The sequence below is a fragment of the Tasmannia lanceolata genome, unplaced genomic scaffold (genome assembly GCF_043159265.1).
Source record: "Tasmannia lanceolata isolate RefF3 unplaced genomic scaffold, GAP_Taslan_0.1 ptg000005l, whole genome shotgun sequence".
Lineage (NCBI taxonomy): Eukaryota > Viridiplantae > Streptophyta > Magnoliopsida > Canellales > Winteraceae > Tasmannia > Tasmannia lanceolata.
In genome coordinates, this window is record NW_027518682.1 from 13,804,528 (window position 1) to 13,829,931 (window position 25,404).

General features: G+C 39.4%; 2 protein-coding genes across 5 annotated transcripts; one reads left to right on the plus strand and one right to left on the minus strand.

Moving 5' to 3' along the window:
• Positions 1-1,988: 1,988 nt before the first annotated feature.
• Positions 1,989-17,406, minus strand: LOC143877587 (phosphatidylinositol N-acetylglucosaminyltransferase subunit P-like). 4 transcript variants are annotated; one of them, XM_077379732.1, is made up of 5 exons: positions 17,285-17,406; positions 13,259-13,331; positions 4,866-5,174; positions 3,938-4,056; positions 1,989-2,211 (listed from the first exon to the last, which is right to left on the minus strand). In XM_077379732.1, the coding sequence occupies exons 1-5, from the start codon at positions 17,304-17,306 to the stop codon at positions 2,096-2,098; spliced, it is 639 nt and encodes a 212-aa protein (XP_077235847.1). In that variant the 5' UTR covers positions 17,307-17,406; the 3' UTR covers positions 1,989-2,095. The 4 variants fall into 4 exon arrangements, with proteins under 4 accessions (XP_077235847.1, XP_077235845.1, XP_077235844.1 ...); XM_077379730.1 differs by having other exon boundaries at positions 17,279-17,328; XM_077379729.1 differs by lacking the exon at positions 17,285-17,406 and adding an exon at positions 14,906-15,438.
• Positions 17,407-21,859: 4,453 nt separating this feature from the next.
• LOC143876680 (uncharacterized protein At3g17950) lies at positions 21,860-22,719 on the plus strand. Its single transcript, XM_077378367.1, has 2 exons — positions 21,860-22,155; positions 22,244-22,719. The coding sequence occupies exons 1-2, from the start codon at positions 22,081-22,083 to the stop codon at positions 22,685-22,687; spliced, it is 519 nt and encodes a 172-aa protein (XP_077234482.1). The 5' UTR covers positions 21,860-22,080; the 3' UTR covers positions 22,688-22,719.
• The last annotated feature ends 2,685 nt before the right edge of the window (positions 22,720-25,404 follow it).

A 25,404-nucleotide genomic window follows, 5' to 3' on the forward strand; every position in this document is an offset into this window, starting at 1 on the left:
CTTAACGAAAAACGTCGGGTGAGGAGGGGGGGGGGGCGTTTATCGGTAAAAGAAAAAACCAGTAAGCATTCGCCCCCCCCCCCTTAAAACATGATCTGACATCAAAAGGCGTTAAAGTTGCCCACTGTTCACGTTATAAGGGGAGTGAATGCTTACTGCAAGGGGGAGGGGGGTGAAAATATCATCTCCCAAAACTTTTTCAAAGTTTCTTGCTCTCCCACGGCTCGATTACTCGTGAAAAAAGTAAACTGGAACCACGACAGTTCAAATTTTAATTACAGGGACTTTTAATTTATAATCTGATACCGAAAATTTATCATTTTATTAATGGCTCCCTAAAATTTATCATTTTTCTCTAAATTATTCGAGACACAAAAAAATTTCCTCAAGAAAATCTTTTTCCTGCAACCCAAACAGAACCTAAGTCAAGTTTCATAAAAGAAAAAAGGAGGTTATATGTTAAAGTTTGTCTCCTCAGGCTTCTACAAACTATCCATCATACTAAGGGCCCTGTTCGTTTCAGATTGTTTCAGCCAATTGTGCACCGCAAACCGACTATCGGACTCCAAACTAAACTTAATTTGGAGTCCAATAATCAGTTTGGGGGCCACAATCGGTTGTAACAATATGAAACCAACAGGGCTCGTTTCAGATTGTGACAACCGATGGTGAGGACCCCTAACTCGTACACTCACAATCGCTTGGCATTCAAATTGCTAATGCTACCAAAACGTATAAAGCTTGCCAAGGAACTAAATTATATATATGGCTGTATTTTTTGCGTGGTTAGGCTGCCAACTTTTCTTTTTCTTTTCATGCAGAAGTATGATCAGAAACCTCGGTCAGTGGAAGAAGGCCAAGAAGAAGTGCACACTCCAACTGAAGCGACGTAGACCTATACTTCATTGGCCTCTTCATGACTTCTTGCACCTTTTTCCCGTCAAATTGTAAACATTTTTGCAGTATGAGAAAAACAAGAGATGGAGAGAGGTGAAAAATCTGGGCATTATAACCACGATTTGAAACTAAGCCCATGTTCGGCAACCATGAAGTTTTTTTTCCATGAAATATTAGTTTACCTTGTGGACCTGTGGTGGGTATTTGAAAAATAAGGGGAAAACCTCTATCTCGAATAGAGTTTTTCTGTTCCCTAGTAAACAATGGAGCATCTGCCTAGCCACCACCTTTGTCTTGCTTTTCCAAGCTTACGACACCCGAAGTTAGATATACAAAACATCATGGATTCATGGGGCTGTTCTTATAGTCATCTCGTGAACACATAGTTGATGATGGAAATTCATCTTTATCGATATTGTTTCAACTTGTCTGTTTTGGTGACTGAGCTTTAAAAAGCTACATAACATTGCCAAGAAGACTGGTTTTGTTTAGTGATTTTTTTTTTAACTTGTCACTTTCTCATTTCTTACCTTTCTGGAAGTTTAGCCTAAATCCAATAAATGCAGCTTCAAAGTTCAAACTTTTGTCAATTTTGGATTTTGATAACCTATTGTGTGTCAAAAATTGATTATTTGACACAATTAGGCCCTGTTTGTTTTAGATTATGATAGCCGATCTATAGAGGGTTAGGATCAACCCTCTAACATTCAGATCGGAGGGTTAGGATCAACCTATGGAAATGATTTTTGAGGCACAACCTATTTAGGATGTGGCCCATCTAATGGACGGTTTGGATCATCCTGTGGTGCAGGCCATACCGTACTTTTAATAAAGTGAGAAGTGCCCTATCAAAATGCAGTAGTGCTGATAACATTTCCCTACACATATAACACCAGCTCATCTCCTTCACTAGTAAAATAAGGAAATTCATATCTATTATGTACTTGTGCAAATTTTTTAGGACATGATATCCACACTCCCATCTTATTTTTTAATAATGGCACTCCTGTATCAAACACTTATCTGATTGGTTGCTGATAGCTTTTTTGTGAGTCGTAATGGCCTTTAACAGTGAATTATAAAAGTGTAAATAAAGAAAGGAGTGTCATTATTTCCCCATTTTTTTCTCTTTTTAGGCATTAATCTCTTATCACAACAAATGAATAACATGCTTAGTTAGCTTTTTAAAATTTGCAGTTCACCTGAACATAAGATCATTTATTTGGCTGATGGAGATATCAGAGATGGGCTCAATGGGCTGCACTTCACCTTTCCCTGAAGCCACAAACATCGAGCGCTCTCTACAGTGCACATCTGCAAAGCAAAACAATTTTAACGAATAATATAACTCCAACAATTCTAGTATTGAAAGCAGAATTATACAGTAGATTCAGTGCTATTCCTTGGAAAGAGATTGAAGGGCATTGTGATATTAACATGGGTCTAGGGTTTCTAAGAGGGATGTTTCGTAGGCAGATCAATAACCTCTGATGTGTATATTGAATACTGAGTTGTTATATGATGCATGATGTCACGGGGTAGTTTTGATCTTCTCAAAGAACACGGGTGATGGCACTAAGTCGTCCCAACTTAGTCAGCCAACCCACATTCGACGTCAAATTTTTAACGTGGTTCAGCCAAACAGTGCCCACTTCCACGACAATCTGTATTGCCTTTACTCAAAGGGGAACTCCCGCCCTAGCCCTTAGCCTTTTACCAAGAAAGCTTTCACTCGAAAACACACTCATTCCCCATGCCCTGATCACATGAGGAATAGGCCTACTTACTAGCCTATTTTTACAACTACTCACACGCCATCGGCCAATTTACAAATGTCCAAAGGGCAAATGTGCTCATGCACTTGCATTCACAAGCCACAATGTGGCACCACTAGTTGAAACTGCCCAGCCATACTGCACTCCTGCACCAACAGCAAGCCTAGGTGCTCATTTCAACATCTGTAGTGCCCTACCACACATGGACTTTACATTGCCATGGCCTCATGCTAATGGTCTTCTCCCACCTTGATTGCTCTTTGGCATATCTCCCCATGACCACTTGGCTATTGGCAAGGGTGCAAGGTGCCACCAGAAGCCAATGCCCACATCATTGAGTTATGGGGCTGACACATGACCATTAAGGGTGTAAATGGGCTGAACCCAACCACACGTTTATCAGAAAAATGAATAGTTTGTATTCGGATCCGACCTGGATATAAGGTGAAGTTTTGATCCGGTTAGCATGTGGATTTGGCCCATTGACACCACTAATGGCCATTAGTTTCCCTGCAGGTCAGAACTTACCCGGCAAGGAATTTCGCTACATTAGCCCATTATAGTTACGGCTGCTGTTCATTGGAGCTCCGGTCGCCTGCTCCCCTGTCATTCACCAACTTGCTTGACCTTCAGCACTGTGCAGGCACTAGCCCTCATACATGGTCTTACGACTTTGTGGAGACCTGTGTCTTTGGTAAACAATTGCCCAAGCTTGGCCATTGCGACCCCCCCTATGTGAGGAGGCACACCTTCTCCCAAAGTTATGCATCTATGTTGCCGAGTTCTGCATTACCAACCTACTCATCCGTCTTGGTATAGAAAAAATAAGAGCGGGCAGAACTACATGCGGCTGCCACTTGTTCAATGATCCAAACTATTTATCTGTTCGACCTTGCTACTGTTGGGGCCCCGCCCACAAAAAAAGCTTCCACAATCAGTTATCCTAGCCCTTTGATTTGTGGAGGTTTTCTTCATGAATATAGACCATTCTTTCTTTATTTCCAAACCGTCCATTTAAGGCAACAAATTGGAGGCATGGAAATATCGGATGGGAAAGAACCTTAGTGTGTGCACCATCCTTAATCAGGCCCCACAGCTAATGGTTTAGATGATTGAGCAAGTAGCCCCACTTGTCCTTCTGCCCGCTCATATTTTTCAAGGGAAAATATGGACATATATCATAAATTCATTGAATACTGACACATGGACTTTGGGTACTTCTTCTAAACACTAATTCAATTGTTGTCAAGGTATATGAGGCATACCAAACATTGTGTTTAAGGAAGTTGGCAGTGGAGTGACCATGAAGTTCAGTCCGATGTAAAATACCATGGCTAAAACAACAGCCACCATAGCAAAAGCTGGCAATGACAATGCCCAGTACCTGAAAGGAAGATTGCCAACCCCTCAGCAGTCAAGCAGCAATAATCCAAAAGCCATTTCACTAAGGCCCAGTTTGTTTTGGACTCACAATCGGTTCTCAAAATCCAAAACAAATAGGGTCTAAATTCAGAATAGATAAGACTTATAATATATTAAAAAAAAAGCGAACAAAAGCTATGGACAAGTAATTTCCATAAACAAACTTTACGAGATATAACTTGCATGTTCTCTTTAGCAATAGACACCCCTGTTTGTTTTGGACTCACAATCAGTTCTCAAAATCCAAAACAAATAGGGCCTAAATTCAGAATAGATAAGACTTATAATATATATATAAAAAAAAAAGCAAACAAAAGCTATGGACAAGTAATTTCCATAAACAAACTTTTCGAGATATAACTTGCATGTTCTCATTAGCAATAGACACAAACATTTATGATGATGGTCTAGGACATAAACACAGGTGTCCCACATTTACGGACTTTCTGCATAGATGGGAGGGCCTATATCTAGGCAAATTAGATATAGAAGATTGGAAAACGACAACTATTGTCAGATAAATATTTCTGTGAAACAGTAGATGGAATTAGTAGGACTCTAGGAGTCTCCAATATTTCATGAGAACTATATAACATAAGCGCACCATTCAAAAAAAAAAGAACTATATAACATAAGCTCTCCACCAGGGAGCTCTACCATAAAAGAAAAGAAAAAAGCTACTCTTGAACATCGATCAAAGAGAAGGGGCTACATGATGAAAATAGAACAAAAGTGGATGATACACTGAACAATCAAATGAGTTACCCATACCCATGGTTAGCCTCCATCGAAGATGAAGCTGCTTCTTCCCATTTAACGTGCGGTCTTAGCGGTGTAGGATTCATAGATGAAGTCCAAGTCGATCTTAAACCTGTGTAAAGTTTCTCGATCGTAAGGCTAAATGGGCTCCATAATCCTGGCAAACTTCTTGGTTCTTGTAAGGGATGATCCCCACCACTTAGTACCCTGCAAATTGTTTTGTTGGTTGTACAAAAGCATGTTGCATGTCTGTTCAAACTACTAGCTCTGCTTGGAAAACCTTTGAATTCAAATATATAATGGGAAAAATGGTTTCTCTGCCTGTTCATTGAACAAATACTCATCCACTTGGGCTCTGACTCTATAATCATATGCACAGCTGACCCTTACAAAGGTAATCAGCATAACATTGTCAAGTTATCTCACATCATAGTAGCAGTATCTTTCTTATCTAATTAATTATCTCTTGCAAACATAGGCCTCCTAATTGAAAGGATATCATATATAATAAGATTTTGCAACTAATAATCAAGAATTATTATTTATAGTTCCGACCATTCATCACTGCCACAATGATTTTGACTGCTGAATTCAAGAATATATGGACACTATGATAGTCCTTCCTGTTGGAGAATTCGAGGGTACTGTTTGTGATAGAAAATAGAAACTAAAGACTGTTGCTTCAAGGCGTGATATCACTTTCTAAAACCTCATCTTTATGACTAAGTAAAAATACATAACAGTACTTAGAATAATCATCAATACATGTAACAAAGTACTTTTTACCTCCCTTTGTGGGAACACTATGTATGTCACATACACCACTATGTATTAAATCTAACAAGTTAGAAGTTCTATCCACTTTAGGAAATGACTTAGTGATTATCTCGGTTTGCATGCATGTTTTACATCTATCTACTAAGTCATTTTCATATTTAGGAATTAAGGCTAACTTAACCATATCATTCATTTTCCTAGTATTTACATGTCCTAAACGATTATCTCATAAAGATAAAGAAGAATCCAAAACATAAGCAAAGACATTCACTTTATTGATATTAAGTTTGAACATCCCTTCATACATATATCCCTTCCCAACAAAAGTACCCCCCTTACAAAGAATAAACTTGTCAGATTCAAATACAAGTTTGAAGCCATTCTTGTTGAGAATGCTTCCAGACACTAAATTCTTTCTAACTTCTGGTACATGGTAGACATCGATTAGAGAGAGTCGCTTGCCAGATGTGAACTCAAGTTCCACCTTGCCCTTCCCTTTGACTTCTACTGTCGACGAATTTCCCATGTATAACACGCTTCCATCTTCAACTGTTTCATAAGTTGAAAACAGGTTCCTGTCTTTACAGACATGCCTCGTCGCACCAGAGTTAATCCACCAATCATTGCCATCTTCAAGCATATTTGCCTCTGAAATCATGGCGACAAACTTTTCTTTGTCTGTTGGTGCACCCGACTTCTTATCCTTAAGAAGTCGGCACTCACTCTTGTAATGGCCTGGTGTGCCATGGTTGAAACAAGCACCTTTTCTTTTCTTATTATTATTAGTCTTCTTTTCAGGGTGTTTGTTTCTCTTCCGATTGCCTTTTCCTTGTTGGTTCGGATACTTGACATTTTCCACCAAATGGATCTTAGAGGATACAGATTCATCTTCTTTCTTGTCTCTGATTCTTGACTCTTCCTCAATCCTGAGGCATTGAGCCAAGTCTTCAATAGACATTTCCTCTTTCTTGTGTTTTAGACTTTTTCTAAAGTCTTTCCAAGTTGGTGGAAGTTTGTCAATAATTGAAGGGACAATGAAGGAATCATCAAGAAGGATGCCTTGCAAATGAATTTGACTAATTACATGTTGTATTTCATGTAATTGATCAATAACAGACTTATCATCTACCATTTTAAAATTTAAAATTCGACTCACAGTGAATTTCTTGCTACTGGCATCTTCCGCCAAGTATTTGGCTTCAAGTGCATTCCATATTTCACTTGCTGATCCCATGCCTTGATAGATGTCAAATAGTGTATCTGACATAGCATTAAAGATGTGCCCTTTGCAAATGTAGTCATCCTGTTCCCACTTCATCCTTGCATGAGCCTCCGCCAAAGTTTCATTTTCATTTGCTTCCGGCTTTAGAGTAGTGAGAACCCGGACCACTTTGAGTGATGCCAAAATGAAGTGCAACTTCTTCTGCCAGCGCTTGAAATTTCCTTTGTCGAAACGTTCGAGTTTGACAAAATCCTGGGTCATTTGACGAACTGAATATAGTGCCATTGAAACAACAGTAGATCAAATCTTGCCTTAAGATTGTTGGAGAATTCGAGGGTACTGTTTGTGATAGAAAACAGAAACTAAAGACTGTTGCTTCAAGGCGTGATATCACTTTCCAAAACCTCATCTTTATGACCAAGTAGAAATACATAACAGTACTTAAAATAATCATCAATAAATGTAACAAAGTACTTTTGACCTCCCTTTGTGGGAACACTATGTATGTCATATACATCACTATGTATTAAATCTAACAAGTTAGAAGTTCTAAAATGTGCAGAATTCAGTCATTTATCACTATGAAAAGACACCTGGTGGTCTGTAAAATGTGCATAATTCGGTCATTTAAGAACAAAATCGAATTACCAATTTCCCTCTGCTATTCTGACAGATTCTAAACACACTTCTACATTCTTACAAATTCCCCAAGTATTCCTACATACTGTTTTCTTTTGTTTTATTATTCAAGATACTGTTCTTCTGCAGAAACAGTATCTGAAAATTTCTCTAAGGCTTGAAATTTCTGAAGGGCATTTCGGGTTTGATTCCGCTAGTGCGAGGCGTCATCAAACGTTAGTAGGGCTTCCCTACTAGGCTTCATTGTATCTTAGAGGCAATTCGCGGATCCCCTTTGCACACTACTGGTGGGGGCCACTAGCGAAATCAAACCCGAAATGCCCTTCAGAAATTTCAAGCCTTAGAGAAATTTCCAGATACTGTTTCTGCAGAAGAACAGTATCTAGAATAATAAAACAAAAGAAAACAGTATGTAGAAATACTTGGGGAATTTGTAAGAATGTAGAATTGTGTTTAGAATCTGTCAGAATAGCAGAAGGAAATTGGTAATTCGATTGTGTTCTTAAATGACCGAATTCTGCACATTTTACAGATAGGGCTGGCAATTTCACCCGAAAAAGAGGGGATCCGCCCCGCCCCGTTTGGGGCGGGGATTCCCCGATTTGATAGGGGAAGGGGAAGGGGAATTTAAAAATTCCCCGGTGCGGGGAGGGGAAGGGGAAGGGGATGTAGTTGTCCCCTCCCCGCCCCGCCCCGTTAATCAATGCCATTTTTTTGTATATTTTTAAGTGTTTTTTTTTTAGGAAAACTACTAGAAACTCTGTGGATCGGCTATAAGATTCCCCCAAACATAAACTTAGCTTGTCTTTTCGTTTTAATTAGCTTCTGAGAGCATTTTGGGAACTATAATAACCTTTTGACAGATGTTGAAATAATAAAGACAAGCTGAGTGTATGCCATTATCAAAAAATCGTAGTGCCAACATCGGTGGCGAAAATAAAATAATAAATTGCATTTTTATTTTGGTTAGGGACTTAGGGTTTCCTTAATTCCTTCCCACGAAAGAAACATTGCTCAGGTTAGGGACACAGTTCACTTTTTGCATTTTGGTGATTCCCAAGCCTCTGAACATTGCTCAGGCATCTATTTGGGTTTATAACGCCTGTTAGTGCGACTGCTGCGAGGACACTCAAGAGTCAAGTCAGTACTTCAAAGGATTTTGCTATCTTCTGAAGAGTAAGAAATATATCTCCTTCGTCTACAAGTATGTTAGTTTATAACATTTTTATATATTGAAATTGCATCAAGTTGATTAGGAACACCCATCATCAGTGTATCAATGACTAAAGAGAGGGTGATGTTGGAGCGGGGTGGGGATTTTGTCCCCGAAGGATGCGGGGTGGGGATTTTGTCCCCGAAGGATGCGGGGAGGGGAAGGGGATTAGATATTCCCCGCGGGGAGGGGAGGGGGATTCCCCACCATCCCCGCAGAGGGGAGGGGAAGGGGAGGGGGGAAATTCCCCGCAGAGGGGAGGGGAAGGGGAGGGGGGAAATTCCCCGCAAAGGGGAGGGGAAGGGGTAGGGGACCCCAACATCCGGCCCCGACCCGCCCCGTTGCCAGCCCTATTTACAGACTACCAGGTGTCTTTTCAGTGTGTAAAACACCTCTAGAGGGCACCTTTCCATAATGATTGAACTCTGACCGTTAGATCGCATTTGATATTGAACGGTCCTGATCGATCTTAGAGGTGAGTGTTGGTTTGAGTAAAACCTCTCTCCAACCTCTTCATCGTTAGATCAATTATCTATGGTGCGGATCACACCCCCTTGGCTCTTGACCATTGGGGGAAGGGACACAACCCATTTGATCACACTCCTTGACCGTTGGAGTTCTGGCAACCTTCATCTTGATCCAACGGTCCAGATCAAATCTGGAAAAAACAAAGGCTCCAATCACTCCTCGCGACGTTGCGTACGTGCGAAGTGCAAAGTGCAAAGTGCGCCTAAAAAAGCGCCAATAAATCGCCACTATGCGCCCTATAGCCCATGCCCACGCCACGCGAGCGCGTGTGCGAACGGTGCGTTGTACCGTCCGGCGGGTCCAGCCATGGGTTCAACCCAATGTGCAATCAAACAAGTATTAGAGAAGTGTAGTGCTTTATAAGCCCTTCTCTTTCCTTTCTCTCATTCGGTACGGGATTATCTTTTCAACTACACTTCTACATCCTTTTGTAAAAGCAAATCTTTCCAAGAAAACATTTTCTTTTTCCCAAATGATTTTGATAAAACATTTTCCAAAACACTAAAACATGAAAAAATACATGATTTTGAAAAAAACCAAAATCACTAACACTTCCTGTCTACCTCAAATCTCAATATACAAGTTCTTTGTTCTTTTGTTTTTCTTCCTAGATTGTTTTGGAAACTACATCAGACTCAACATTATACACATTCTTAATCAGGAAACCTGACAGGACCACCTACTTAAGGGCTAACCCGATTTTCACTTTAAATTTGGCATGTTAATGCCTTTTCACCCATACGACTGGGGGATTCCTGCCCCATCCAAGATGTCTATGCGAGTGCCTATCAACAGAGGGGAAAAAATAGTTTATACATTAACATATTGATAAATAAATATTATGTCGGGAGAGTTTATTCGCACGACCAATGCGACTTTAAATGCATACTTAAATGAGGAAACTGTTGGTGAGCTTAACCAAACTTATGGTGAGCTAGCTTGCCCAATCACATGGGTCCCACATTTTGGGGAGTGATCCAAACCATTCATTTGCAAGGCCTTATCATAGATAGGGGGTGTACCAAAAATCAGCTCCATAGGATCATCCTAACCCCTCCATTTGTGGAGGACAAAAATGAGGCAAATTTGCGTCTGTCCATTTTTGTCCTCCACAAATGGAGGGGTTAGGATGATCCTATGGAGCTGATTTTTGGTACACCCCCCATCTATGTAAGGGACATTCAAATGAATGGTTTGGATCATCCTAACAAAGTGGGCCCCCATGTGATTGGGCAAGCTAGCTCACCATAAGTTTGGTGAGCTTAAGCTCACCATAAGTTTCCTCTACTTAAATAGTTAGTTCAAACATATGTAGTACAAATATCATCCCGCATCAACTAATTAATGTATAGTTTATTAGGGAGCGTCGAGCAGCAACACAAGATGGAGATCGCACAAAGAGCAACTAAAAGTCTAAAACAACTTGGGGGGTTTGAAAATCACATACCACGGTTTTGGAGAAAAACTCCAATATGACAAGTGAAAGAGCTCAGGAGCTCTTCACCAGCGATGTTCCAAAATTTAACTTTATTCAAATCTTTGTCTTTCTGTCCTTGTTTCATTACAGCCAAAACCTAAAAATGGAAACTCTAATAGATAGGCAATCTAAAAACCTTTCTAAGGATACAAAAATCAAGACAAACAAACAAGATTTGATGCCGACAAAATATGCTACAAATATGATGACGAAAATAGAAGTTGAAGGACTTGTTCCATGCCACCCATTCTACATCATTCAGCCCCGCTTGAAGAAAACCCACCTCGAGTTTATGCCATTATATTCCAAATCTAATTGTTTCCCAGTGAAGACATCATAACAACAAGGTTTCATCCACCTTCCTTTCTTCCTTTCTTTCTTCCTTCCTTCTCTCATCTTTTTGTGATCCCTTACATGATGCTTAGCCATGAAAAGAGCTCCCGGAGGCACTCTCAGATCCATAGGTATCTTGCTAACAGATGACCTCGAGTTTATGCCATTATATTCCAAATCTAATTGTTTCCCAATGAAGACATCATAACAACAAGGTTTCATCCACCTTCCTTTCTCCCTTCCTTTTCTCATCTTTTTGTGATCCCTTACATGATGCTTAGCCATGAAAGGACTCCCGAAGGCGCTCTCAGATCCATAGGTATCTTGCTAATAGACGCGGGCTTCAAGCATAGCTAACTTGCGCGTGAAAGTCTCCAATTGTTGTTGGAGTTGCTCGTTCTTCGCAGCTAGATTAGGCTGGCCAATGACCAGTGCAGCGACTTCTTCATCCCATCATGCATGTGTCAGAGATACCCTATGCTCTGATACCAACTGATGCTGGAAGATCGAGCAGTGACACAATGGAGATCACGCAAAGAGCAACTAAAACAACTCATGGGTGTTTGAAAATCCAAAACACAGTTTAGGAGAAAAAGCTCAATATGACATGTGAGGGAACCAAGCTCCTTGAATCACGTGAAAGAGCAAAGGCTCTCTTCACAAGTGATGTTCCAAAAATTAGCTTCATTCAAATCTCTCTCTTTCTTTCCTCATGTCATTACATTATATACATGAACAAAACCTAAAAATAGAAACCCTAAATGCTAACTTACCTAAACAATTAATCCTAATCTACTATTTAAAGCAACACAAATAAAAGTTAGAACCACTAATAAAATAATCCTAAAATATAAATCCCGCAATAAATATGTAGCTCGTCTTTAAATTATCCATAACTTTGTCAAATCACATCCAAATAGCATGATCTTGAACTCGTTGGATAGGTAATCGGAAAACCCTTCTAAGGATACAAAAATCGAGCCACGCAAGCAAGATTTGAAGCCCAAAAATTATGCTACAAATAAGATGACAAAAATAGAAGTTGGAGTGCATGTTCCGTGCTGCATGATCTGCATCAGAAGAGCTACTTGAGTTTCATTTGATACAAAGCTGTAATATATCATGGGGCTTTTTTCAAGAAACAAACACATCAAACAAATATTATTTGTTCAATTTTTTTCAAATATGCCACTTCCCCGAAATAATGACAAAATTATCATTTCTTAATATCCATGTTAAGTAGATACTCTATGAGAAGACTCCTACTAAGATTCTGTACAAGCATTGATAATACAAACATCCACCTAATGACGTAAAGGGAGTCTCCGTTCACAACTAATCTACTCAAATATCTATTATCTATGATCCTGATTCTGATGCCCTGGAGCACCACCCTCAATTCTGCTTTGATGGAGTCAATAATCCCCATGGGATCTGAAAAAGCGCACCTGGTAGCACCCCTTTCATCTCTAGCAAACTTGCAGTAGATAAAGATATGGTCCACAAAAACTCCCCTGCCTCCACACATAGGGAACAATGATCTTTATTCAACATCTTGCAGTTTCGCAGATAGTTTACCGTGAAAATCTTGTCCAGAAAAGCAGTCCATTCGAAGGCACATACTCGAGGAGGAGCAGGAATGCGCCACATTTTGCCCAAGTGCGAAGAAAGAGGGCAAAGAACACTGTGGTGGTAGAAAGACTTGACGCTAAGCTAAACAGTTGATTTTGGGCTTGTCCATTGGGATTGAAAAGGAACATTTCCATAAGCAATTCTCTTGCAGAATTGAGACTAGATGGATCGAGGGGCTAGAATCATCTGATCAATGTGGAGTCAACTAAATGGGCTTGACTTGCAGTCACCGATCGGATCGATGGATCTGATTATATCCTCATGGCAAATGTAGGGGCCAAAAAAGTGGCTTTTGGGAAAGATCCCAGCAGCACTAGATTTTTATCATTTTTCGACGGATAAATATCATCCGAAATGACACTGGTGTCTGATATCTAGCATCCGCATTGCTATGATTAAGTGTAGAGTTCAGGTGTATCAAATAACACTGTTACATGGGATAATAAGCCTTGTGAGCATCTCTTGTCAGCAGGAAACTCATTTTAAACACAACTAGTGTGAATCATACATTGGAAAATGCCACAAATAACGAGTTGCCTTTAGAAATTTGTACAAAGCAGGCACAAAATTCTAAGCTTACAGACCTGCTTGGATAGTAAGTAATTCCTAAAGAGTATAGACATGGCTCGGGAGTATATGCCCATATCAAGTAAATAGCTGAAACAAACACCAGAGGCATATCAGTTCTCTCAAAAGAATTAGAATCACAAGAAACACAAAAATGCAAGAGGATTGCAGTTAAAATGCTCTTGTCAATGAAAACTGAGGTTAAAAATCCATTAATGAGATAAAACACAAGTTCACTTCATCCCTTAGCCTAATTTGAATATATATATATATATATATGTGAGAAAAGAGTTGTTGCGCTCGAGCACAGAAACAGGAGGGTGGGGACATTGGAGGGTGATCCTAACCATTCATTTGGAAGGCCCCATCATGGATGGGGGGCCTACCAAAAATCAGCTCGATTGGATCACCAATGGGTGTCCATTTGGGGCCAAAAATGGACAGATACTGTTTGTCCACAAATCTGTCCATTTTTGGCCCCACAAATGGACACCCTAAGGTGATCCAATGGAGCTGATTTTGGGGGACACCCTACCCATGAAAGGGCCCATCAAATGAATGCTTTGGATCCCACCCAAAATGTGGCCCCACCCTGTTTCTGTGCTCGAGCACAGCTAAGCTTAGCTGCGCTCGAGCGCAACAACAACTCTCTCTCTCTCTCTCTCTCTCTCTCTCTCTCTCTCTCTCTCTCTCTCTCTCTCTCTCTCTCTCTCTCTCTCTCTCTCTCTCTCTCTCAGAGAGAGAGAGAGGGAGAGGGAGATAGAGTTAAACAAAGATAGCAGAAAAGCAAAGCTCCGCTAATATCACGAGAAATGAATGCTGCAAAATAAATTGATGAGCGATGTTAAAGGAGAAACATTAAAAGAAAATATATCCTTCCATAAAGAATGATGATGCAGGTACTTGATAAAATAGACAAGCAGGCTCACAAGAAATGCAAATTTTCAGCTTATTTCTGCAGTTTTCATGTTCAAGGTTAGCTATGGGGGGCGGCCCAGTGCATGAGGCTGCCGCCATTGCGGGGTCTGGGGAGGGCTAGATGTACGCCCCATGTTCAAGGTTAACTATCTTTCAGAAGAAGAAAAATCTTTTAAAAAAATGTTCAAGGTTAACAGAATTCATAGTTAGAATTGAGAAAGAGTTTATCTCCAAAACACAGATATCTAAGGGCAATATCAGTTGAAAATTGATCGAGGATACAGTAATACTTAATAGATCGATGTCCAGCACTTACTACTGACTAGATTTCTTTTCTTTTTGTCAATTTGGAAAACTGATGCTTCTAGTCTTTCTTATGGAGTGAGAGTGTGGTAAGTTAGTTCATGCATGCCCATGGGCTCTACATCTTGAGGCTGTTCACTGAATTCTAAGCTACATCTCTTGTAAGGAGTATTATCATATATCTGAAACGGGTATAGTAAACTATCAGCCTCCATAAATGCACATTACGCAGGCTCTACTACAAGTAGGATCTAAATCATGATACTAAACCTTTCTTGTAAGAAATTCAAAGATTTAAAGAGCAAGAAACATAATGCTATGCATGTTGAGTCCAACCCTTCTCAAAAGAAAGCTTTTATTCGAAAGTGGACCACATTTTTCCCCACTTTGCTTATTACATTGAAATACTAAAAAAGTTTGATTTAGAGAGAGTTGGAGCCGACCTGTGGTAACGACAGTTGTGATGGACCCAGCAAAAACATAAATTTCGAAAGATTTTGGTCCCTGCTCCTCTGATGATACAGGGTATTCAGAAACGTTTTCATCTGAATCCAAATCTAAAAGGGAGACGGTGGCCCTCTCCTTTGATAAACTCAGCATTCTTATGGGACTGTTAACGAATGAATCTGCCATGCTTCCACTACTTTCAACACTAAAAAAACACCTACCAGAAAATAGTAAAACACCTAGCAGAAAATAGTAAGTATATAAGTTTGGGGCACCAAAACCAATTTCAACCTTGGTACATGGTAGACTAAAATAGGAATCTTTTTTTTTTCTTTTGGATGCAAAAGACACTTAGATGGAGAAAAGAGAAACTGCATATCTTCCAAGAAAACAAATATAAGGGTGTCTTTTCCCAAAAAAATCACAATAAATAGGTGACAGATTGGGAAACTGCATGATTTCGAAAAGAAAATGAGATTTGAAAAGGGAAAAGAAATACTAAGGCAAGGAGATTGAAACTAGAGTTGGAAATTACCGGGTCCCTGCAGTCTTCAGATCAGGGACCAAAATTGAGATCCCACAGAGGCAGGGAAATTGAGAATGGTGCCACTAAACTGCCTTCACCCTTTTCTCTCTGCTCTGCTCTGCTCTGCATAGACGAGAGAGACGTTTTGCCCATAGGAAGTGAAATCCCACGCTAGAACTTTTTTCTTTGGGGTTGAGGAAGGGGGGAAGCTGGGATTGAACCTGCCACCAAGCTGAATTTTTCAGATTGGAAAACAAGAAAATTTCTAAAGTTAAAATTTTCTTGTCATGTATAAGTTAGATGGTACAATTTTCACTCCCTTAGCAATTTTCATTGCGTCTAGACTTCGATGGTGCAATTTTCACTGCATCTATCCAAACCTCAAGGCATGAAGCAAATCCAAGTTCCTTTGAAGATTATGGGTGTAAGAAGTTGATATAAAGAGGCATCACAAGAAGTGAAAATGATGCTGAAAAAATTCGAATCACCGGAACATTCTGAATAAAGATTAAAGCGGAAAACAGGCATGAATATAAAACAAGATGACCGAAGAAAAATTATAGAAAAACAGGCACGGACATAAAACAGGTTGACTGAAGAGTGAAGAAAAAATTGGCCTCTAATGCTTGGTAGATTGAAACCAAAAATAATCTAGTTGTGCCAAATATTCAAAGGAACAACTCAAATTGAGGATACAAGAAAGCAGCATAAAAGGGAAATGAATTTGAATTATATGATTGGCCTCAACAGATTATAAAGTACCAGACACAAAAATAAGAAAGGAATAGAAAGCTTGATCCCTGAATAGCGTAAACACCCACGAATATGCAGGCTATCATTTGAGAATAAAAATATACACAAAATTAAACATAACATGCTGGTAAACCCGAACGGATTTAGGTCTTTTCTCCTTAATCAGATCCTCAGCTACATGAAGGTAAATCATCAACTCTTTCGAAGTCACATTCAGCTTGATAATGTTATAACTTATTCCAAATATTTAATAAGTTTGAGAAAGAGCTAGTGCTCCCTAACCGAAGAACCTTTTGCGATTTTTGAGCAAGAGAAGAGAGTTCTCAATGGAAGACAACTGCTAGAATACATTAGCTTATTATCCATTTGATAATCTAATTTAATCATGTTAGGAATCAATAAACATTGATGAGATTACCTCTTAAATGCTATAGAAAACTAAACTAAGAGTTCTCTACAATGGTAAAGAGTATTTGCATTACTCATAGAGACGCATTTCGATCAATACACAAACGAATAAGCCACATTTTAATCAACATGAATCTGAACTCATTTTTATAGGATTAATAGGCAAACGAAGAAGCAACATTTTAACCAACATGAATCGGTAGTCATGTTTATATTTGGTCGATCATAGAGGGTCCTAAAACTAGAAAAATCAGAAACATCGAACTCTGAAATGCAATAAATAGTCTCAATTTCCAAACTAACTACTAGATCAAGACGAATGACATGGATTTTCAGCGATTTCTCAAACCCTAAGGGGCTTTTTGGGTACGTGGATTTTAGAATCCAGGTTTTAGTTTGAAAGCGGTGTAAAATTCTGGATTTTACAATCCATTATCCTTGATTTTAAGTAGGAAATCCAGGTTTTAGAAATCTCTCCCCCATCCTGAGATTTCTAAAACCTAAAAGTAAACAGTGATGGGAACAGATCCGAACCCAAAAGATCACTAATCTGGGAGAAGAATGAAGACGGAAATTTCTGTAAGAAATCAACGGATTTTTGTCAAAAAATCAAATACACTTGCAATAGAATCAACAAAAATTCCAAATTTTCATGAAAAATTAAGAAGAGAAACAAAAATACTTGCACCTATTCCTTTGTACGGTTGCATTATCAAAAGCGTATGAGGTTAATAAGCGCACATAAAAAAATACCCGGAGAGAGAGAGAGAGAGAGAGATGTTTTTTTTATGGGTTTGTTTTCGATATTTGACCTTGCAAAGAGGTGAGTGCCATTATCAAAACAATATACAAAATAACACTGCCGTAATCTCGCACATGGAGACATGTATCTGTAATCGAGACTGTTGATCTTGTAGGACATACCATGAAGATAAATGATGACGTAAAAAACAACTCGTTGCACCCGGATTTGCTAGGGTCCATCACATAAGGCATTTGGCGGATTGTCTGTTGCATGGGAGAGCAGCCACTATTCACGAGGTGGCTGCTCTCTCATGCAACGGACTGTCCACGAAATGTCTTCTGTGATGGTCCCTAGGGAATCCCATGTTTCAGTGGCCGAGAAATTCACTCTTTACCTCACGGTTCTTACTCCTATTTTCTACAGGATTATCATGGCAACTTCACCAGTCACTGTTATGATCCGAAATCACACAATAGCCCCGCAACTAAAGATTGTTCCTTGTGCTCTGTTTGGTTGCTCAAAGGTGGTTGTTGAAGACAGTTAGATATTTTGAGTAAAACTTTGTCAACAGGGGGTGGGGAAGGATTATGCTGTACAATACGAGTTTTCTGAACAAGAAGAATGGGACTGATTTAATCGAATGTAATAAGGGGGGGTCTAGAAGTAGTGGCAGAAACAAAGCTATCATATTCAGAGGGAAGTCCACGAAGAGTTTGCATTACTAAGTCATCATCATCTAATGGATGACCAATGCAAGAAAGAGAATCAGATATAGTAAATAAAACCATAGTTTTGTTTGCCTTTTTAATTTCACTAAATGCGACTTTCAATTGTAGGTATCGTGCGTTTGCTTGATCGTGGAATAATTTTTCAATCGCAGTCCAAGTTTCACGAGTAGTGAGAGAATGATAAGGTTTAAGTATTTGTTTGAGAACATCAGTGGATAGAGTAGCGTTTAGCCAAGACACAACGCGATCATCATTTTTTTTTCCATTGAGTGAAATCATGATTTATGATTAGTATACCAGAATCGGAAAGAATTGTAGAAGGTGGGGGGAGAGAAGTTCCATCAACATGATGTAAAACATCATGACTATTGAGAATGGGAACGAATAGAGTTTGCCATAGTATGAAATTTTCATGGTCAAGATTGATAGGAACAAGTGATTTAATATTTCCTATCTCAAAAATTGGATGAGGTTGAGAAAGTGAAGAAGATGAAGTAATATTTTCAGAGGAAGCAATACTAGCTTTGGTTAATGGAGTTGGATTCGAAGAAATTGGTGGAAGTCCAGAGGCCATAATAGATGGATTCTAAGATACCCGTTGAATAACATAAATAAAGGGGAAAGAGAATCGGCAGGAGGAATATTGTTTAACGAAAATTTCGAAGAGAATCAGTGGGAAAGATATTGTGTAACTAAAATCGAGAGAATATTGGTTACCAAAATGAAATTTGAAGGAATCGGTGAGAAAGATCGTTCTCGGCTTTGATACCATGAAGACAGCTAGATATTTTGAGTAATTCTGCAAACTGCACATCAATGATAGATGTGGCTGCTATTTATATTAACTATATAATTATTACAAGACAATAATGCCCTTAGATAAGAGCGATATTACAATACTATAACAAACATAGAAATACATATGCTATCAGTTGGGAGATTTGTATAAGAAGTCAAAGGGAAGAAGAGGAGCATAGAAGATGGGGAGAAGAATAGTGGAGGAGTGGCGAGAAGTGTTTGTATTGGGGTTCCACGCAAAAGCAAAATAGTCCCACATCGGTAAATTGAGATGGATGGGGATGGGTTATAAGGGAATGGGCACCCTCCCTCTAACAGTTGGCTTTTAGGGGTAAGTTATACCCAACAAATTCCCAACAAATGGTATCAGAGCTCAGGGCGTGGTAACCCCGGTTTGCCTCCGAGGGTGGGAATGTCCCTCGAGGAAGATCTTGGAAACCCGATGTAGTATCTCGTGGTTCCCACGTTGCCATCGCGTGGAGGGGCGAGATTGTCCACGTTGGGGTTCCACACAAAAGCAAATAGTCCCACATCAGTAAAGTGATGGGGATCAGCTAGCTTTTAGGGGTGAGTTCTACCCGGATAAATTTCCTACAAATGGTATCAGAGCTCAGGGCGTGGTAATCCCGGTTTGCCTCCGAGGGCAGGAATGTCCCTCGGGGAAGATCTCGGAAACACCGGTGTAGTATCTCGTGGTTCCCACGTTGCCGCCGCGTAGAGGGGTGAGATTGTCCACATTGCTTCGGCATGGAGGGGGAGATTGTTGGGGTTCCACACAAAAGCAAAACAGTCCCACATCGGTAAATTGAGATAGATGGGGATGGGTTATAAGGGAATCGGCACCCTCCCTCTAACGGCTAGCTTTTAGGGGTGAGTTATGTTGGGTATATAGTATAACCCTATATATGTTATAATATAAGCCCAATAAGATAATGGACCGGTGTAGTGGGCCTACATGAGCTAGAGTCCATTAACCAGTCAATAACCCTAGTGTATCTCTATATATATAGGGGTTGGAGGCAACAAACTAGGTATTCCAAACTAGATACCTAGGGTGTAATGCTTCAAGCAACCTTGCTTGACCCTAACAAGTTCTACCCAGTTAAATTCCCGACAAATGGTATTAGAGCTCAGGACGTGGTAACCCCGGTTTGCCTTCGAGGGTGGGAATGTCCCTTGAGGAAGATTTCGAAAACCCCGGTACAGGATCTCATGGTTCCAACGTTGTCTCTGCGTGGAGGGGCAAGATTGTCCACATTGCTTCCGTGTGGAGGGGGAGATTGTTGGGGTTCCACACAAAAGCAAATAGTCCCACATCGGTAAAGTGATAGGGATGGGGATGAGTTATAAGGGAATGTGCACCCTCCCTCTAACAGCTTAGGTGTGAGTTCTACCCTGATAAGTTCCCTACAATTTGGTTGTCGCAACAATCCTCGAGAAGATGTAAGGGTGTCATTATCAAAATAGAGAGTGGAAGAGAGAGAAAGGGAAGGGAGAAAAGAGAATAAGATAGATCTTCTCCTCCTCTTCCACCCAAATTCCACCAAATTGGTGAAATTTGGGGGGAAGATCAGAGAAGGGGACATTGCAGTGCCATGCATGAAAAAACGCAATAATGATGTCGGGGTCAAAGGCAGTTTCAATGCAAAATGGCAATGAAACTTGCGTTTAGATTTAGAAAATTTGAAGATACAATGTCTTATTTACTTCCTCAAAAGGTGCGGTTTTGGGTGTAACAGAGCTCTCTTGTGAGAATAATAAGAGAGGGATTAACACAATTTGAAAGAAGACAAGAGAAAGGGTTTTGTATAGTTGATCTACGAGAAACCATTTCGTGGCTGGCTTTTGCAAGTGAGAAGAGCCACATAGGTTAACTTTTTAGCAGATTTTGTCTTGTGCATTTAATTCATCTGACGTGGCTGTTCTCACATGCAAAAGCCAGCCACGTAATGACTTTCCGCGAAATTGCCTAGCAAATCCCATCGTTTGCTCTTTGTTCATTGTGAATTTCTCATCTACTCGTTCGCTGGCACATGCAATCTTGAGCGCAGTTAGTAAAACTTCGTTTTAAACAGCGTATTTTTTTAAAACACACTTTATTTGTGTGCCGTTTAAAATTCCGTTTAAAACTTTTACAACAAATAAAACTCTGTTTTTTGGGGCAAACGTTCTAAACATGTTTAAAATACGTTTTAAACAGGTTTTTTGGCCAACTTTCAATTTTACACCACTATATTTTGTAAATGACAAAATTCTAAACTCATTTTTTTGTGTTTCTGTTTTTTTTTTTTTTTTTTTTTTTTACATTATTTTAACCAATACCGTATTAAACTCAAATTTTTGCCATCCTATTTTTTTGCCGAATCACTCAGCTATCATTATGGATATGCTTTGTTTATTATCTCTCCTATATGTGCCTTGTATATCGCAATGGGGCGAATTTATTTACATCAAAAGCATTTTCTAAGTTTTGTTCGAGTTAACAATTTTTTTAAAGTTTGTTAACCCCATTGTTTAGGTAGAAATTACATCAGTAAAAATTCATATGGTCTTTTCGCTAGAAATGTCTTAACAAAATTAACTTTTTGCTAGAATAGACATTAACAAACCTTACAAAAATCGTGTTCTAAGGAAAAAAAAAAGTCTCTAGCCCTTATTTTATTTTCTCGTGGTTGCCAAAGACATCCACATATTTTAAATTTGAATTCTTTATCTATAAGAGGAGAAAAAAAGAAGGGAAAAGACAAAAACACTGGAGAATGCGATGCTGCAACCACCTAAAGCAGTGAACCCGATGCCTGAAAAATGTAAAGAACAACAATTGTTTAGACTTTTAGACTGGCAAAACTCTAACGTGCGCCGGTAGTGCATTTTCTTCCATACTTTGGCTTTACTTTACTCTTTGCCTTTTCTTTTAAATTCGCACTCCACTGTAGGATAATTCTCACCCCTCTAAAAGTTAAAAAAAAACATTAAAGTCTGCCACATCATTCACGTTACAATGATGCGAATTATCCTCTAGAGGGTGCGAATTTATCCGTGCCCTTTTTCTTCTTTTAATTTTTGCAGAGAGAGCGAGAGAGTCCCCGTGATTTCCATAATTCCGTATCCCCACACATCCTTTTGCTTTTAGTTCACCTTCTCCCCACTTTCTTCCCCTATTTTTCTCTCCTCCATTCCCCTTATTTCGCATTTCGCCCTAAAAATCGCGTCATGGATCAAGGGAACGATTTGCTTCCTTCTTCACCCACAATCTCATCCCTCTCTTCCTCAGATTTAGACACAGAGGTCTGTAAAATCATATTTATCAAAATTTAAAAAAATCTCATTTTATTTTCCATTTATCCAAAAATCTTTTTTTTTTTTTTTTTTGCAGTCTACAGGATCGTTTTTCCACGACAGGAGCACGACATTAGGAACCCTAATGGGCGTCACTTTCCCTCCCATTTCCGTTAGGGTTTCATCCGAGGGAAACAATAACGCCGTTACCAGCGGAGGAAACGCCGTTAGACGGAAAAGCAAGAAACAGTCAGTTGAGAGACGGCGACATAACGGAAAACGTTGGTGGATGCTCTGCAGAGAAGACAACAAGACTCCTTCTTTGGGGGATTTTCTCGAGTTCGAACGGAGATTTGGAGACGGAACGGAAAATCGCTTTTTTTACGGAGTGCCACCGGAGATTGAACCGGCGCCGGTGGAGGTGAACGGAGTTTTGTTCGCCGACGGGAGGGTTTTGCCACCTCGGCAAGAGAATGCTCAGGCACATGGTGGGAGATTCCCTGTTTCGTTTAACGGGATCTGTTGTGGTGGTGAAGGGTAGAATTGGAATTGTGAATTTTATTTTTAAGGAAAAGATTATCTTGGAATTTTTGTTTCAAATTTTCATATTTTTTTCTACGAAATTTTAAAATAGCGCGCGGTGAGCAATCGCGCACTGTCGTGTAGGTGGGCCCCAATATTTTTTAGGATGAGCTGTTGGAATCGTACGACTGAATAGTGTGTATTACGCAATATGATTTTTTGGTGGACGTAAATACCCTTGATGTGATTGATCTTCTAGAAATGATAGTTTTTGTGGGAAATGATATATTTGCCCCAATTTTTTACTTGGACAGTCCCTGGTGAAAAGAAGGGGCGAAGATATGATTCCTGTTGTTGTCGTTTAACTTAATCAACTCATTCAGTTGGTCCGACACTCCGGAATTTTTTTGGTTCTTGGGATTTTTGCGGAACAAAAAACTTCCTGGGAGATTAGTGGGAAAAAAAAATCTCCCTGGAAGTATCCCGGTAAAATGAAAATCCCATGTTTGGTTGATCGGATTATAGTGGAAAAAAAAATACTTTCTTTGGTTGCTTGGACTGTTGGGAAGAAAAAAAATCCTTCTCCAAACTTATTTTTGGTTCCCGGGATTATTTTGGTTATTGGGAGTATTTTTTTTTCCTTCTTGGGGTTTCGTGCAATTCTGGCCACCAAACGGAGCAAAGTTCAGAACCTACTAGTGTAAAAGAGTAGTCATAATACTCATAAATACACTAGGGGGTGTCCCAAGTGAAAACCGGGTGAAGATATCACTTTCTTAAAAAACAAGGGCCACTAATATTGGCACTACTGTGTTTTAATAATTGCTCGAAGTCAGCTTTTCTTTTCTTTTTTACTTGGTTTTTGAGGACTTTTTGGGTAGTGTAATAGCCTCTGTTTAATAATAAAAGACCATAAGAGTTGGTGCAATTATCAAAACATGGTAGTGCAAATATTAGTCGCCTAAAAAAAGGAGGGTAAAAGTAAAGATTCCGTCAAAAAAGGGGTAAATGTTGTTATCCATATACATTTATCCAGGCAATATGATTATTTGGATTTTGAGAGAGCCAAGATTTCTGTCGGTTTTGTATATCTCTAGTGGAAGGGGCTTTGCAGACACGCTACGATTCATGGTGATCCAGACAACACTTCATGTTTTGCCACGCGTGCAGATCCTCCGTTTAGAACATTATTTCGTAATAAACATACCCTTATTTTCTTATATAATGACAAATAAATCCCCACTTTGATGGACGTGGCAACATTAACCCTAAAACATGAGCGTTTTTAGAGAGCAATGCCATTTCCACCGAATGCATTTCTCGACTGTAAACCTCAAACTAATCGACCACACTCTAATTTAAGTAAAAAAACCAAAGCCAAAAATGATATGATTACTCCCATGGAGATGCCATGATTAAGCTGTGATTTCGCTGTGTTTCTTTACAATTGGGCAGAAAAAAGCTAAAAAAGGTTGTTGTTGGGCTGTTTCTGAGCAGCCACCTATTGAGCCCATGTGCGCCACGTAGACATGATTGCAGCTTTTGATCTGACCACGGACCACAAATTTGGCCAAATAGGGAGGAGAACACCTTGTGGATGATGTGTAGTTGCCATGGTTTTAAATTTCGACATTTCGGTGAGGACCGTAACCGAAGCCGACAGAAATTTACCAAATTTCGGTTGAAATTTTGGGAATTTAGGCAAAATTTGCTATAAAATATTAATTTTTTATTCCTGCCGAAATTTTAATAATTTCGGTTGAAATTTCTTCCCAAAAAAAGGGCATTTCGATAGCTAGTATAGAATTTCGCCTGAAATTTCAGCTGAGTACAAAATTTTAGCCGAAACCGAAATTTAAAACCATGGTAGTGGCAAGACCTTACTGCTAGAGATTCGGTACCAGAAACCACTCAAACCAAACAATACCAAATAGCCTCCAATAACCCATAGAATTAGCCTAAAGGACTATGTGCAACAAATCAAGAGTATTGTGAAATAAAGAAAGGAAAACAACAAACCAAGAGAGACAAGAGATTTACGTGGTGTGGCACTTGGCCTACTCAACATGCAATCCGTCCAGTAGAAATTCACAATGAATAATGAAAAATTACAAACAAGGGTTAAAACCCTCACCTTTCCAACAATGGTGAAAACCCCACCAACAATCTCTTCTTGCAACTAGAGCAAAAAACCCAACTCCCTTTCACAATGTTTTCACAACCTCAAAAACGTCATACCAACAACCTGATCAAAGTCCTTGCAAGAGAAGAAGAAGAAATCCTTGGAGAGAGAAAACTCCTTTTCTTGTAGAGAAAAGCTCTTCACCTAACTTAAGAAAACAAGTCCCCCACTTAAAGATAAAAGCCCTCTTTAGTGGTCTTATAAAACACATTCCAAAAATGCCCTTCTTAAAGAGATTAATCCAAGTAATTTTTATATCACTAATCTAGCATGATCTAATCTAGCATGATGGTTCATGATCCATAAGGCTCTCTATAATTTTGAGTCCAATAATCGGTTTGGGACTCTTCTCATAATCTTAAATGAACATTCATAAATTGATGGTTGATCATTGATACTGATAATGACAATCCGCACACTCTATGTTAAGTTGGAAGTATTCACCTCATAAAGTAGTGTAAATAGTCAACAGGGAGGAGACAAGCATCGATATACGCGGAACTTCGTAGGATAGGTAATTAGTGTTTGATTGTCACTTGTCAGCCTTGTAAAGT

Bases quoted from the DNA above. Each gene is read 5' to 3' on its own strand.
- LOC143876680 (XM_077378367.1), top strand. From the start codon at position 22,081: ATGGATCAAGGGAACGATTTGCTTCCTTCTTCACCCACAATCTCATCC. The intron at 22,156-22,243 runs GTCTGTAAAATC...TTTTTTTTGCAG, and splicing joins CCTCAGATTTAGACACAGAG to TCTACAGGATCGTTTTTCCA.
- LOC143877587 (XM_077379729.1), bottom strand. From the start codon at position 15,095: ATGGCAGATTCATTCGTTAACAGTCCCATAAGAATGCTGAGTTTATCA. The intron at 13,332-14,905 runs GTCGGCTCCAAC...TGTTTGTTTCAG, and splicing joins CACAACTGTCGTTACCACAG to CTATTTACTTGATATGGGCA. The intron at 5,175-13,258 runs GTCTGTAAGCTT...TTCAATGAACAG, and splicing joins ATTACTTACTATCCAAGCAG to GCAGAGAAACCATTTTTCCC.